General features: G+C 42.6%; 1 protein-coding gene across 1 annotated transcript in view; it reads left to right on the top strand.

The window, feature by feature from the left end:
- Plek (pleckstrin) overlaps nt 1–14,573 on the top strand; it is a 37,513-nt gene that overhangs the window by 17,998 nt on the left and 4,942 nt on the right. Inside the window, exons 5-9 of the mRNA NM_019549.2 lie at nt 486–670; nt 3,161–3,265; nt 5,109–5,192; nt 7,456–7,525; nt 8,788–8,920. Coding sequence (NP_062422.1) covers nt 486–670; nt 3,161–3,265; nt 5,109–5,192; nt 7,456–7,525; nt 8,788–8,920 — 577 coding nt within the window. The remainder of the gene's footprint in view (nt 1–485; nt 671–3,160; nt 3,266–5,108; nt 5,193–7,455; nt 7,526–8,787; nt 8,921–14,573) is intronic.

Genomic DNA, 14,573 nt, shown 5'->3' with positions numbered 1-14,573 from the left:
AAATACTTGCAGACACCTTCTCATATTTTGGGTCTCAGCCCAGTCACTTTAAAAGTCAGTTTCTGATTTGACCCAATCATTCATTGTACCAAAATGAATGGCTTAGAACAACATTAACTTTAACGCTTACATTTTACTAGTCAACCTGCCCACTACTATCTTGTATCTATTAATCTAGAATCTTGTACAAGCTCAATGTGTAAAAATAATTTGTATATTTCTTTTTAAAGTACTGTATAAGTATATATATGTATATATATGCATATATATGTAAATAGTTGTGTGTGCATGTGTACATGTGTACTCACACACATGCTTTAACTTCTGCATGATTCTTTTGTTTTCAAATATCTGTCTCACCGATTTTCTTTTTCCTTCTTGGAGTCCAGATGGCCTTTTGTGTGCACTGGAGTCAGTGTGCGGTTGGTAGTCAGTGGCTTGTGGCTTGGGAAAGCTTTAGCTTTCCCTCTGATGTTCTCCTCCAGGTAGTGGTGTCATTGACTGGCTGGTTTCTAACAAGCTAGTTCGGAATCGCCAGGAAGGCCTCATGATCTCCGCTTCCCTGCTCAGTGAAGGGTACCTGCAGCCTGCTGGAGATCTGTCCAAGAATGCAGCAGATGGCATAGCTGAAAACCCTTTCCTGGATAGCCCTGATGCTTTCTACTACTTTGTAAGTGTGAAAAGCTTCCCACTTGTGCTCGCTGACATAGGATTGGGGTAGCTTTTCTAAGAATAACTAATTTATAGCCACATATTCAAACAGAATGTCTAGTCGTAAAGAGACTAGATGGGTGGCAAGGCTGGGTGGAGATGTTAATAGCAAGCTGATGAGATGGCTCCGGAGGAAAGGTGCTTAAGGTGCTTGCTACCAAGCTTTATAACCTGAGTTCAGTCCCCAGAACTTGTATGGTAGAAGTGGAGAGCCAACTCTTGCATATTGGCTCTTCACAATAACTCAGTCTTTCCCTTGCTGTGAACTCCCTTCCTAAACATCGTAAACTTTGTATACTTTGTCAACTTTGTAAGCCTTCAAGGCAGGAAAGTGGCCAGGCTTTCCCCTGAGGAGCAGCAGTGGCCAGGTTCCACCTCCACACTTCCCTAACAGCCATAAGCTATATTCTAAGAGCTATAATAGACGTTCCCAGCCCAGAGGCAGAAGAGTGACACAGTCTCACCCAACAAGAAAAAAAAATCCCACCAACCCCTGAGTTTTGCCCCAAGGATCAGGTCACATAACCCCTCCAATGCAGGCCTCCCTGAAAAGCCACCCTCCAGCTCTGGCAAGGATCCTTATATGAACCCTGTGTTCTGTCCAGTTTTCTGCTGCTTCTTACCCTGGCAGAAATAGCCACCCTCCTGGGGTTTTCCCTCCCAATACATCTCTTGTGTGAGGTTTGTTGTGCCCTGTGGTACTTCTTGGCTCTCAACTACCCAGACCCCTTTTGAAGCAGAGCTGTAACAGTTTGGCTGGAGCAGAGCTTTTGCTGGGAACTCTTGGCTTTCCAGAAAGGAGCGATAACCCTTCCACTGGGAAATTGTCCCCAGACAGAGCAAAGTGGCTACAGTTGCAGCCAGGAAACTCCTCCAGGCTGAAGGAGAGCCTTTCCCTTAGCCTCCACCCTCACTCAGTGGCATGCACGTTCTCATGTGTATTCAATCTCCCCTCAAACACACAAATAAACAAATACTTAAAAAACACGTACTAGGAGCTATGAAGTCACAAGGCCCATAAAGCATCTCTTATATCAGTACTTTCTAGACTTCACAGTTGCTCCCTCAAATACTGCCTTCTCCAAGTGAACAGTGTAAAGAAAGTGACTGTTTACCTGAGTAGCTTTCTGTCACTTACCTTTGAAATCTTACTGTTTTTACTCTAAGTCAGTGGTTCTCAAACTCCCTAATGCCGTGACGCTTTAATACAGTTCCCCTTGATATGGGGATTCCTGACCACAAAACTATTTTTGTTAGTACTCCATAACTCTAATTTTGCTACTGTTATTTATCTAACATAAATAGCTGTGTTTTCTAGTGGTCTTAGGTGACCCCTGTAAAAGGGATTTTTTGACCCCAAAGGGGTCAGGACCTATAGGTTGGGAACCAATGTTTTAAGCAATCATTTAATTTATTTTAATTTTAATTTATTTTAATTAAAATTAAATTGTGTGCCAGTGCTTGGCACATGTTGTCCTAGACAATGGGAACACAGCAGTGGAAAGGCAACAGCATCCATCCTGCTAGGATGTTGTTTGCCGAGGGCTGTCCATGAAATCACAAGTGTGATGAGTTGTCTGTGTCGAATATACAATAAAATATTCACTGTGCTTTTATATACATTTCCGCCCATCACCTGTATGTTTCTTATGCTATATTTACTGAGATTGCTAAGCTCATACTATGTGACATGAGCCTAACTAGGGATCACATGACAATTTCAGCAACAGTGGACTTCTAGGGGTTTTTTGGACAGCTTTGTTTCTATTTTGGATCAATATGTAGAAGTAGAAGTTAGGAAAGCTCTGTTGAGAACCATCCAGCTTGTACAAATGAAGTGAACATCCCAGACAGCGGTTGATTTCACTTTGGGGGAAGTTCCACTACCCGTACTTTTTCATGCTTCAGACCTTTGGTCTAGCTTTTTATAGCCTTTTAAATGAAGGGTGCTAAATTAACTCCCCACAGCAGCTCCCTCCTCCGCTGTGTGGTTTGTCACTCTCATAGAGCTCAGAAAATCCACCGAGTATCCTGACCTCAGGAGCTGATACACATGCCCTTGGTTCTCTCAGGGCAAGAGATGGGTGGAGCTCTGTGACAGATCATGGTGAAGACTGTTGCATCAGAGTGCTGTCTGATTTCAAAGATGTGGCAATGACGTCCCATGAGAAAGGAGATGTTGATTAGCCAGACATAGGATATTACCTGGAGAATCACAGAAAATGAAAGGCTACTGGTCAGTTCATACGTGAATAGAGATACATAAGGAGCAGCAGCCAGGTGCAAGAGGGTGGCAGAGGCTTAGACAGCAAACCCAGAGTAACCCTGACGCTTCAGATCAGGGTATATGCAGCAGCAGAGAGGCACAGTGGCTGGCAGGAGGGGTGTGGACATCAGTATAGCAAAGTTCTTGAGAATACTAAGAACCTGCTGTATGGTTTCCCAACAGCCAGACAGTGGATTCTTCTGTGAGGAGAACTCCAGTGATGATGATGTCATTCTGAGAGAAGAATTCAGAGGGGTTATCATCAAGCAGGGATGTTTACTGAAGCAGGTGAGTGACTGCCACTATTCCACCTTGCCTTTCCTCCTTTTTCAAACCGTCTAGTTTTTTTCTAAATCACTAATATGAGCAGAGGATGGCGATGCATGTTTATAATTTCAGCAAAGTATTTTATGAAAGTATTGCCCTTTCTTTTTTAATAGGGAGAAATAAGTTGGCCAAGAGACGGCATTAAAAAGATAAAGATATTTCATGGTAAAGTACTTCAAGGTGACCAGAAAATAGAAACAGGCCACACTCTCTCTCTCTGGTAACCTTTAAGAGCAAAAGGTGCCATTCCAGACTGAGGACATAAAGCTATGGCATGAGGCCAACTTTGTAGGATCAGTAGGCTAAGGTCAGGTCCTGTTCGAGGACATGGGCACAGGCACAGTACAAGTGTGTGTGCAGGCGTGTGGGGGTGTTATGTGCAGTTTCAGGTACAACGTAACTTCTCTTCAAGGAGTTCAGGGGAGGAAGTATTAATTCCTAGGGGCATAGTTCGGGTGGTTCTGTTTTGACTGACAAGCTTGGGTCTTGGGTTACATAAGTTTTTCTTTGTTGCATGTGTTTTTGCCATAACCTCTGAATTTAATCACATTAATTCAAAGTTATGGATATGGTGATAGGAGATTTTTCCCTAAAAGTTTACTTTATTGCATATGAACCCAACATTTGCTCAAGTTGTGTTTGTCCTGTCTCTAGTTCCCACATGCGTTTCAGGACATATTTGAGCATAAGGCAACCACAAAAGGGGAATTACCACGGGGCTGCGAAGGGAGGAGAGTTCTATTTTATTGCTTGGAAGAGGATGTTTGTGCAGCTCCAGGAAGATGAGAATCCAGGTTGCCAAATGCATTCATTGAAAAGAAAGAGGTGTGTTTGTAGCCCAAGCCAAGCAGAGTCCTGAGTTACTAAGCTTTCCTTCTGCTTGCCTGCCCCAATCCTTTACCCCATGAGTAACCCTGGTTCATATCAGAACCACTTGGGAACAAATTTTAAAAATGTTCTTTATGTTCCTCAAAAGATCAACTCTCCTTCCACTGCTTCCATGGGAGTTGCCCAGGCTTAACCTGTAGGGAAGGTTTGCACTTTCATTAGAAAGGATACCCGAGTGGCGCACTCCACAGATGGGAAGAACTGCGTCTAACTGGAGAGCTGTGTTCCCCTTCCTGCTTCCCACTTTTTTTTTTAAATTGGGTATTTATTTCATTTACATTTCTAATGCTATCCCAAAAGTATTTCAAGGGAAATCATCATACTTGGAATGGAATCAGTACAAGGAAGATAATCATACTAGATAAATGGAACCAGCACATGGATGAATGGACATCTGTGGCTTGCATTCAGTCTAATCTCTTCTGTATAATTTTCTATTATAACACATCTGTATAATTTTCTATTATAACACATCTCTCATTTGTTTAATTTCCTATTATAACACATCTCTCATTTAATTCTTTGAACTCTGAATTTATGTCTAGCATTTTATTTGTGTTTTGTCATAGTCTTTTTCCTTATGGATCATTGACTCCTCAAAGAACAGGGCCAAGTCTTGAGCTGAGTCATATGACCAGCACTGTTCCACGAGTCACGTACGGTAGTGTGCCATTTCACATAATTCTACAGCCAGAAGACAGCAGAGGGATATTTTCACTTACCCAAGTGATTCAATAACATCTGCCTTATTAACTGGTCTTGGTGTTGGCTCCCTGAGAAAGACGTGGTTGAGGTCCCAGTAATTCACCATGGCCTTCTTTCATCCTGTATCTCAGCAGGCTTCTTACATATACACTGTGTATAGAGTGATGCTACCAACTCACCCTTCCTTTCCCTGTGTTGTTTCTTGGTTCAGGGGCACCGGAGGAAAAACTGGAAAGTGAGAAAGTTCATTCTGAGAGAAGACCCGGCCTACCTGCACTACTATGATCCTGCTGGGGTGAGATTTTGTGTAGATAAATCGATCCAAATAGAAGCTTTGCAGTGTGAATGAGCTGAGACCATGCCCTGCTGTTTTATTACTTTGGTTTCCATTCTCAGGTTTCTTCTTAGTCTGCTACTTTTTTCTACTGTTTCACTCGGCATGGTCTGAGTTCTTGTGCCTCCAGGAGTTGAAGACAATATCAACATATTATATGTATATGGTTAACTTAGTGTAAGTTATTTCGCCCCATTCAAGACAAACACACACAAACACATATATAGTCATTTTATTTCTTTTGGCAGTCAAATAATGTATTTCATTGTGACACACACACACACACACACACACACACACACACACACACCTTCTTCATTATCATTTCTTTGCCCCAATGCTCTCCTGTGTCCCTTCTTCTCCACTCGCATTCGATTCTCCCTTCCCGGAATAGTCTTCCTGCTTTCCTGTCTCATACAGTCTTCACACCCTTTCCCCTCCTTCCTTTTATACCTTTCCTCCTCATTTGTTGTCCCCAGTCTACTTTCTCATGTCTTCCCAGGAGAAAAAATGAGCGGTAGTCACCTTTCTGAGTCTGGTGTATTTTGCTTTAACAAAATGGTCTATAGTTCCATCCAATTTCCTACAAGTGTCAATAGTTTGCTATTTTTACAGCTGTACATTGTAGGGTTAGTAGGGTCTGCTCTACTACAGGGCTTGGGCCGCTCTGGGAGGCAGGAAGTTTGACTGCACTTACCCCACACTGTCGCCAGGCATGTGTAGGGAAAACATGGGGACACCACTCCAGGAATGGGGAAGCACAGTCTGAGGTCCTGGGGACAGCCAGAGCTGGCTCGGGGGTCTCGAGTCTGAAGGGAGGCCGAAGCTGTCTGGTTCTCAGGCTTTGGGACACCCAGAGGCTGCTGAGAAGGGAGTGGGGCCCCCAGGCTGGATGTAGCTCAGGGCAGAGGGGGGAAGCGGGGAGCTCCAGCTGGTCCTTGACTTGTTGGTGGCTGGCTGGCTTGGATTTGGCTTGGCTTGGTTGAGGCAGTGGCTGGGAGCTCAGAGAGGCCTTCTACAGGAGATTAGAAGGCAGCTCTTTATGTGAAAGCCTTCTCCATTGCTCCCTAGGGTGGATCCCAATGAAAAGAGGCAGTCCATGGTTTTAAGGCATTTATTGTCATAGTAGAAAATGGATGAGTCAAACCGTCCCCCACTTCTCAGGATGGGCCTGAGGTTAAATATCTTTTGCAGGGAGGAGTGTCTGGGAAGGAGAGCTTATTGGCTAAGCCTCCAGGCCTTTAGGTACCTCATTAAAATGGAGATCTGTCTTGAGTCTACATGACCACAGATTGTGTCCTCTACCTGTGAAGGGGCTTGGGGCATTGCCCTTACGTGACTGAAAGTCACAAATCTATGGAGGGCTTTGGCCTCATTCCAGGGGCCTTGTTCCTGGGAGCGGAGGTGGGGTGGGTGGGTGGGAAATGACTTCCATCCCTTTAGGGTCACCGGGCTTTCTAGCCTTAGCTCAACTAGGAACCAGGCTGCTTTTCAAAGTCCTACAGTATATATTACACATTTTCATTACCTATCCACCCAATCCAACTTCTAGGTTGAACTTTAGTGCATTTCTTCCTTCTTATCTTTTAAAGACCCTTCACATTTGATTTATGTAGTGGCTGTCACAGTTTACATTCCCAGCAGCAGTGTGTAGGGGTTCATTTTTCTCTATATCCTTGCCAATATTTACTATTTTATTTTTATGACAGCCATTCTGACTGGGGTGAAATAGAACCTCAATGTGATTTTGATTTGTACTTCAAATATATATTGGCTGCTTGTGGTTCTCCTTTTGAAAACTGCCTATCCATTTCATTAGCCCCATTTTTATTTTGATGATATGTTTTCCTTGGTATTTTATTTAGGAGTTTTGTCATATATTCCAGATACTAACTAATATCATGTTTGGTGTAGAATTGGCCAAGGTTTTCTCCTGTTCTGCAGGTGTCTCTTCACTCAGCTGATTTTACTCCACTGATGTGGAGAAGGGTTTCAATTTCCTGCATACCACTTGTCAGTTCTTACTATTTCCTGTGCTGCTGGCGTCTTTTCCAGGAAGCCTAAACATCAACTTGAAAGGGAGAGTAGACATTCTGAAAAGGATTTTCTTCCATCTCTCTCTGCTCTTACCAGACAGACTGACCCTATGCTAGGTCTCCAGCAATGGGACCAGGCAGGCCCACACTGTGTACTTTGGAGACACAGCAGCCCCTCTCTCCTCTAGGGTGAAGATCCCCTGGGAGCAGTTCACTTGAGAGGCTGTGTGGTGACTTCAGTAGAGAGCAGTCACGATGGTAAGAAGGAACTTCATTATAGCTCGTATATTTATGACACACACAAATTAACTATCTGAAAATTTTGGAGCAAGTTTAGTGCAATCCCTTCCCCAAGAGCTGACCCACCTTTCAGAACTTGGGAAAAGAGGTGTTTTTGTGCATGCCTTGAGTAGTCACTGAACAATGATAGAAAAACCCATTGCCTCCTAACTGGCTTCCATAGAGAGTTTGACCATGATTCCTGATGTTGTGGCTTTCCTTAAAGATCACGTACTTATCCATATAAGGAAATATTTTGCAACAAAGAGAACATCAATGCAGTGATGCAGAATGCCCAGTGGGAAGAACGCTGGGCACAATTGGCTAATTCTGTGCTACTTAATCTGCCACAAAACCCACTGTGAGCCATGCCAGTCTGCCGGATCTCAGGTCCTGCTCTGAAAATAAGGGGCTGCACTAGATGCCATTGATTGACGCGTGGGTTAACCATGTGACTGTCGACTGCCTTGTCAAGCCCAGAGGACACAAGGTGTCACTGAGATGTGGCATTTGCAGCCTGCTTTCATTTTTCTTCCCTGTCACTTGCCAGACTTCCTTTCTGTGTTGTTTTATTTTTTAAAAACAAAATCATTTTTGAGCACACAATTACACAGAAAACTATATAACAATGACCATTTTTCAACAGGAATAACTACACAACAATTTGTTTTGTTTGATGCGTGGTTGTTTGTCTTCATCTCCTGATAATTTATCTTGAATCAAATGAAGACATACCATTTAAAGGGTGGCAGACCATGGAATCACTCTGGCTTGACTTTTTGGCTTTATTTGCCTTTTCATCTTTTATTAAGCGCTCAGACTTAGGTCTCAGTTTAGATTATACTTACAAGACTGATGTTAGATCTGGTTCGGGTTTATTATATATGCATGTTTGTATATATAAATATATGTACCTTTTAATATAATGTGTATATTTATATTATGAGCAAAACAAAGGAACTCCTTAAACACCATCAGAATTTACTCAGTAGATACTATTGGTGTGCAAAGGCAAGCAATTTAACACACTGACTAATGATGAAAGAAAATGTTTCATCTTAAGTATTATACATGTTTCTTAATAGTCATTCTACATAACTATCTTTACAAATACTGCCTGTATCCTTAGACAACAATTATGCATGTAGACTTTAGGAGATAGGCATTTCATGACTTGGGGAAGGAAAAAGAACAGTTGAGTTTCTGGTACCCACAGGTTATTTGACTTTCTCTCTTACCAGTTAAGAAGAGTGATGAAGAGAACCTCTTTGAGATCATCACAGCAGATGAAGTTCATTATTACTTGCAGGCAGCCACTTCCAAGGAGCGTACTGAGTGGATCAAAGCCATCCAGGTGGCCTCACGGACTGGGAAGTAAGGACAATGTTCAAGTCCTCATCACCTCCTGAGGAAAGCCCATGTGTAGATAAGCTCAGTGAATGACTTGTCCAAGTCTATGGTAATTCAACCAAAAAGAACCTAGGAGTTGAAGGTGTTTGCTTCCATGTGTCACATACTACTGCCTGTGCCCCTCCACTCACTCTGGTCCCTCCACCCTCTCTATGTCCATAAGCCATATAATGAGCTATGTCGGTAGGCTACATAGCCTTTCCAGGCCTTCAGGACTCTTGTGGAAAACAAAGGCATGGACTAGGATATCTCTGAGGTCCTCTGTAGGTTGGAAAAAAAAAAGTCAAACAGCAAATAAGTACATAATGCTCTGTGATTATAATCCCCACGGAAGCGAACTGTCTCCAGCTGTCCTGCTGGTGTCTTGTTTTTGGTCAGGTAGTAGGCTCTTGCCTCTCATCACATATGCCTGGTCTCTTTTAGACATCACCTGTCTTTGAAACTGTTGCTGAAGTGTGCTGAGAGCACTAAGAATTCTCCTTTGTTCTCTGATCTTGTAGCTATTGTTCACAGCTTCATGTTCATGTAGCTCACGCAGACATTCTCAAGAGGAGATTTCTGCCTTCAGCCTTTGCTGCTGTAGTTCCTGAGAAACTGACCCAAGGAAGCCAGGGGCAGCTGAGGGTCTTTCTATACGCCAAAGCTGTTTAGATTGAGATCTGAAGTGGGGTGGGGTCATCCCTTTGTTCTTTTCTGGAGTATGACGTATCACTTCTTACAATCATAGGGCAACTCCTAAGCCCTTGAGTTTCTTTTAAGTTTTTCAGAAATTAGTTCATTCAGGGTCCTTGCATGTGTGAGAGGCATGGACAGTGGCCTGGCTAGCATGTCTCCCCAGTCTGCAGAGAGAGGATGGGGCTGGATTACAAGGCAAGTTGAACAGATGGTAGAACTATACAGTGTCAGCACTGAGGGCCTGGAGTCTATAGAGAGCGTGTGATGAAGACTATCAATGTCATGAAGCTCCTTTAGGTCTTCTGATCTCAGAGCCATGCAATTCTCCAGTCTTAAGAGTAAGCAGCTCCCACTTGGGCTCTGAGAGCTTCCTGGTCCTGTTACTAGTCAGAGCTGTTTCAAAATAGGAACTTGCCTATGATTTTTAAATTTGACTAATTACTCCTGTCCTAAAGTATAAAACCATGTATTCATGTGAAAGAGTATTTTTTAAAAAATATATTATTTTTATGTGTATGGGTGTTATGCCTGCATGTATATATGTGTACCATGTGCTACACCTTGTTCCAGTGGAAGCCAGGAGAGGACCCTAGATCCCCTTGAGCTGGCATTATGGGTGACTGAACCACCGTGTGTGTGTGTGTGTGTGTGTGTGTGTGTGTGTGTGTGTGTGTGTCTGTGTCTGTGTGTGTGTCTGTGTCTGTGTGTGTGTGTGTGTCTCTGTGTGTGTGTGTGTGTGTGTCTGTGTGTGTTAGAAACTGAATCCAGACCCTCTGAAGGAATAGCCAGAGTTCTTAGCCCTGAGTCATATTGCCAGCACTAAGGATATTTTTCTAACTCCATATTTAGTTCTGTGGTGCCAGTAAAGAGAGAGCGAACATTTCCCTGATGCTAAAACTCCTCTTCAGCCGGGCGTGGTGGCGCATGCCTTTAATCCCAGCACTTGGGAGGCAGGTGGATTTCTGAGTTCGAGGCCAGCCTGGTTTACAAAGTGAGTTCCAGGACAGCCAGGGCTACACAGAGAGACCCTGTCTCGAAAAACAAACAAACAAACAAACAAACAACCTCCTCTTCTGCATGTGTTCGATTCCCTTTGCCAGTCCTGTGGCTCTGGCTATTCTCAGATTATTTTATTGATGGCCAAGAGGCAAAAGACTATCCTTTACTTTGACTCTTCAGCACATTGTCTTTATAGAATGCACACAACATTTTATTTATGGTTAGTCTTTAAATAATCATTAATATGGGGTCAGCATTCTGTTTTGAAATAGATAGGATTCAGCTTGGTGTCTTCGGGGTGTCCTGACTTTGTTTTGCCTCTCATTAAGTGCTTTCCCTTTATATGATTCACTTTTATGTTCTGAGTAGTGTTTTATTTTACTTCTCAAATAATTTGCATATACTTGTCATTTAAAACAAAACAATAGTCAGGGACTGAAGAGATGGCTAAGCAATTAAGAGCACTTGCTGTTTTTGCAGAGGACTGGAATTCTGTTCCCAGGTCCACAGAGTAGCTCACAACTGTCTGTAATTCCAGTTCCAGGGGATCCAATACCCTTTTTCTGGCCTCCAAAGGTACTAGAGAAACATGGAATAAATGCATGCAGACAGGCAAGCACTCACACAATAAAACAAAAGTAATTAAGTCTTCTTTTCAAGCCAGTTTACTTTAGGGCATAATAAAACACACCCACACTTCAGACATAGTTTAAGGATAAGGCAGAGCATACTTCCTGTCTTTAACACATATCACCTCAACTACAATCCTCAGACAAATGAAAAGACCCATTAAGTACACATCTAAGCTTCCATTTCATTTCTGCTATAGCCTACTGACTGTTTCCCATGGGACTTCAGGTGCATAGTAACACAGAGGTCTACAATGGCTTGCAGCTTTGTGAAGGCTTCCTAATGTAAGCAGTTGCCTTCTCCTCTGGAGAAGCTGTCTCTCGACAAAGCAGGTACTTAGGGAATATTTAAACGTGCTATTTATATGTGAACAACTTTTTGATCTACAAACAAAACTCAGATGCTGTCAGGCATATCAATAAGATAACAGACATGATTTGAACACTGTCATGGTAGCCACCATCCTCAGAATGCGTCTGAAGTGAGTGAAAGCTGAGGAATCTTCTTGCAGGACAGCTGATGCTGTCAAGAGAGGCTGGACATTTTTTTCTCTCAGTATTCCAACCTAAGGTGGGAAGAAAGAAGGTTGCTTTATTACTAGCCACAGAGGTTTTAAGAAATAATATATAAGCCAGGTATAGTGGCACACATATGTAAACCCAGAGCTTATGGGATCGTGGTAGGAGGATGGTGGTCTAGGAACACAGTGGGACCATGGAAATTAGGAAAGAAAAAGAAGGAAAAAGCAGAAAACAAGGTGATAAAAGGAGGAAAATATTTTCTTGCCTCATATAACTGATAGGAGTTAGACAAATAAAACATTAATCTGTAAACCGAAACACAATCAGAAGTCAAGATAGTGAAATCATGCAGCACTGATTTAAGGGTCAATGTTTGGTTTTTCTTTCACACGCACACACACACACACACACACACTGTGCCATAGTGAGTGACTTTCAAAGCAGAATGAGGAAGTTACATAAATGAAGACATCAATAACCACTTGGTGCCTGTCAGGAGATGGTAAAGAAAGCTAAACAGGAGCTTGGAGCCCATTGCCTATGGACTCTTTGGAGAGTGATGTAAACACCTCTGGCTCCCACCTTTAGGGCAAAAAGAAGACAGGAAGGTAATTGCACAACAGTTCAGATTGTATTCTGCGTTATCTAAATACAGGATTTAAAACCATGCAGAATGTGTTAGGAGAAGTAGAGGAAATGGTAGCGAAAAAAGAAAGTAATGGGGGAAGTTCAAAAAGTTAAGAAGTTGCTTAAAAATAGAGTGAAATTATACCCCCGCTGTGTTTGGCCTAGTTTCAGGACAAAATGAACATAAAATTTAGAAGTCATTGGAGGAAACAAAGCAGGTGGGAGGAAAAACGCACAGGGATGCCACAGGCAAGCCTTAGATATGATGGCACTGCTGGAGCCTGGGGTCAGGCTCAGATGCAAGGTCATGACTTATGTATTCAGTCTCCCTTAGTATCAGCCTCTGTTAGCTAGCATTCCATCACTGTAACAAATGTCTCAAATAAACCAACCTAGAGAGAGAAAGGTTTATTTTGGCTCACAGTTTCCATTAACAGTTGGCTGGCCTCTAGTTTGGGGCTTCCGGTGACTATCTTATAGCATCAGAGAGCAGGCTCTGGTTGTGAGTGTGGCTAGGAATGGAAAATATTCTGAGGCACTCACATCCTCTTCAGGCACATGTTCCCAGCGAGTAGAAGACCTACTTCTAGACCTCTTAGAGATTCTCCTGACTCCTTACAGAGCTACACAGGAGCCCAAGCCTTAGCCACATGAGCCTCTTTGTTGTTAAAATGAAATTGGTGTTGCAGTTAGGACCAATAGAGCAACATGTATGAACTATCTGGCATGTTTGAACACACTACAAACCCTAGCTTCCCTTTCTTGGTCTCTTCTTCCATCGAAGGCATTCACGGTAATCTAAGGTAGTGAGCAATGGTTTTCAATTTTTAAAACTTTATCACAATTGCATAGAATTCTTTGGTTGAACATTTCTATATAAAACTTGCTCAAGACCCCTTGCCCTATAGTTACAGCATATTCAAAGCCCAGCTTACCTGACTTCTGAATCTATATATGCTCTTAAGCTCACTGTCCTGTCATTGATATACTTAGCTCTTCCCAGCTTTTGGTATCTATCTTGTTTCCATAGGAACCCTGGTAACTGTGTTCTGGCTCCGTTCCTATCAGCTACGGCAGCATTTCCTGTTAGCACATAGCCAGCCCTAATTCTGGGTTCTGAGTTTTCTGTGGCCTAAGGGAAACCTCTATGGTCAAATATAGCTAAGCAAAGGGCTCCACCCATGGGCACTGGCTTTGAGGTTTTGGGGGATTTTACTTTGTGATATGTTCTTGCAAACATCTTTTTCCGGGCTGATTAGGATGTATTTATACACACATACACTGGGTACTCTCGTGTCTTAAATTTCCTTCTGTGGATGAGCAGCAAGAAGTTTTCACACATACACAGCAACAATCTGCCATGAGTAAAACCCATGGCTTGTCAACAATCAGAAGACGTTCCCAAACATGTGTGATAAATCAATACATACAAATAACTAAATACATATGTGGAAATTCATCAGCCATTAGGGAAGTGCTAACTGAGTTCACAGCAAGACAGCATCATAGACTTGGGGGTTTGCACAAACCAACATAGAGTGGTATCCTGAGTTTCGACGAGGGAATGCAACACCTGAGCCATTACAATGGTGCAGTTCAATGTACTCTGAAAAGTGCAGTGGTATAGCCACTTTGAACATCAACCTATGGGAAGACTTAAAGCATTAAACAGATACTCTCTACTCCATTCCTTGATCCATATACAAAAGAAATAACAGCATATGTCCATACAGAAGTTTTATGAGTGTTCATCATTTGTAGTTGTCAAGGAAATGACCCAGACATTTAAAAAAAGTATAGTAGTAAAAAAGCAAAGCATCTGTATTCGTACAATGACATACTTCACACAATAAAGGAGTGAACTCTTTGTATGTACAGCATGGGTAAATCACAGAACAAGTAGGCTTGGAGAAAAGATGTATATAATGCCGGGCAGTGATTGCGTTTGCCTTTAATCCCAGCACTTGGGAGGCAGAGGCAGGCGGATTTCTGAGTTCGAGGCCAGCCTGGTCTACAGAGTGAGTTCCAGGACAGCCAGAGCTACACAGAGAAACCCTGTCTCGAAAAAAAATAAAAAGATTTGTATACTGCGTAATTGTAATGACATGAGATTCTAGAAACTGCACACTAATCTATAGTGATAGAAAACTGATCAGTGAGTATCT

Source organism: Mus musculus, chromosome 11 (assembly GCF_000001635.26).
Source record: "Mus musculus strain C57BL/6J chromosome 11, GRCm38.p6 C57BL/6J".
NCBI classification, from domain to species: domain Eukaryota; kingdom Metazoa; phylum Chordata; class Mammalia; order Rodentia; family Muridae; genus Mus; species Mus musculus.
Note: the sequence above shows the minus strand (reverse complement) of the source record. Positions and strands in the feature narration are given on the sequence as shown.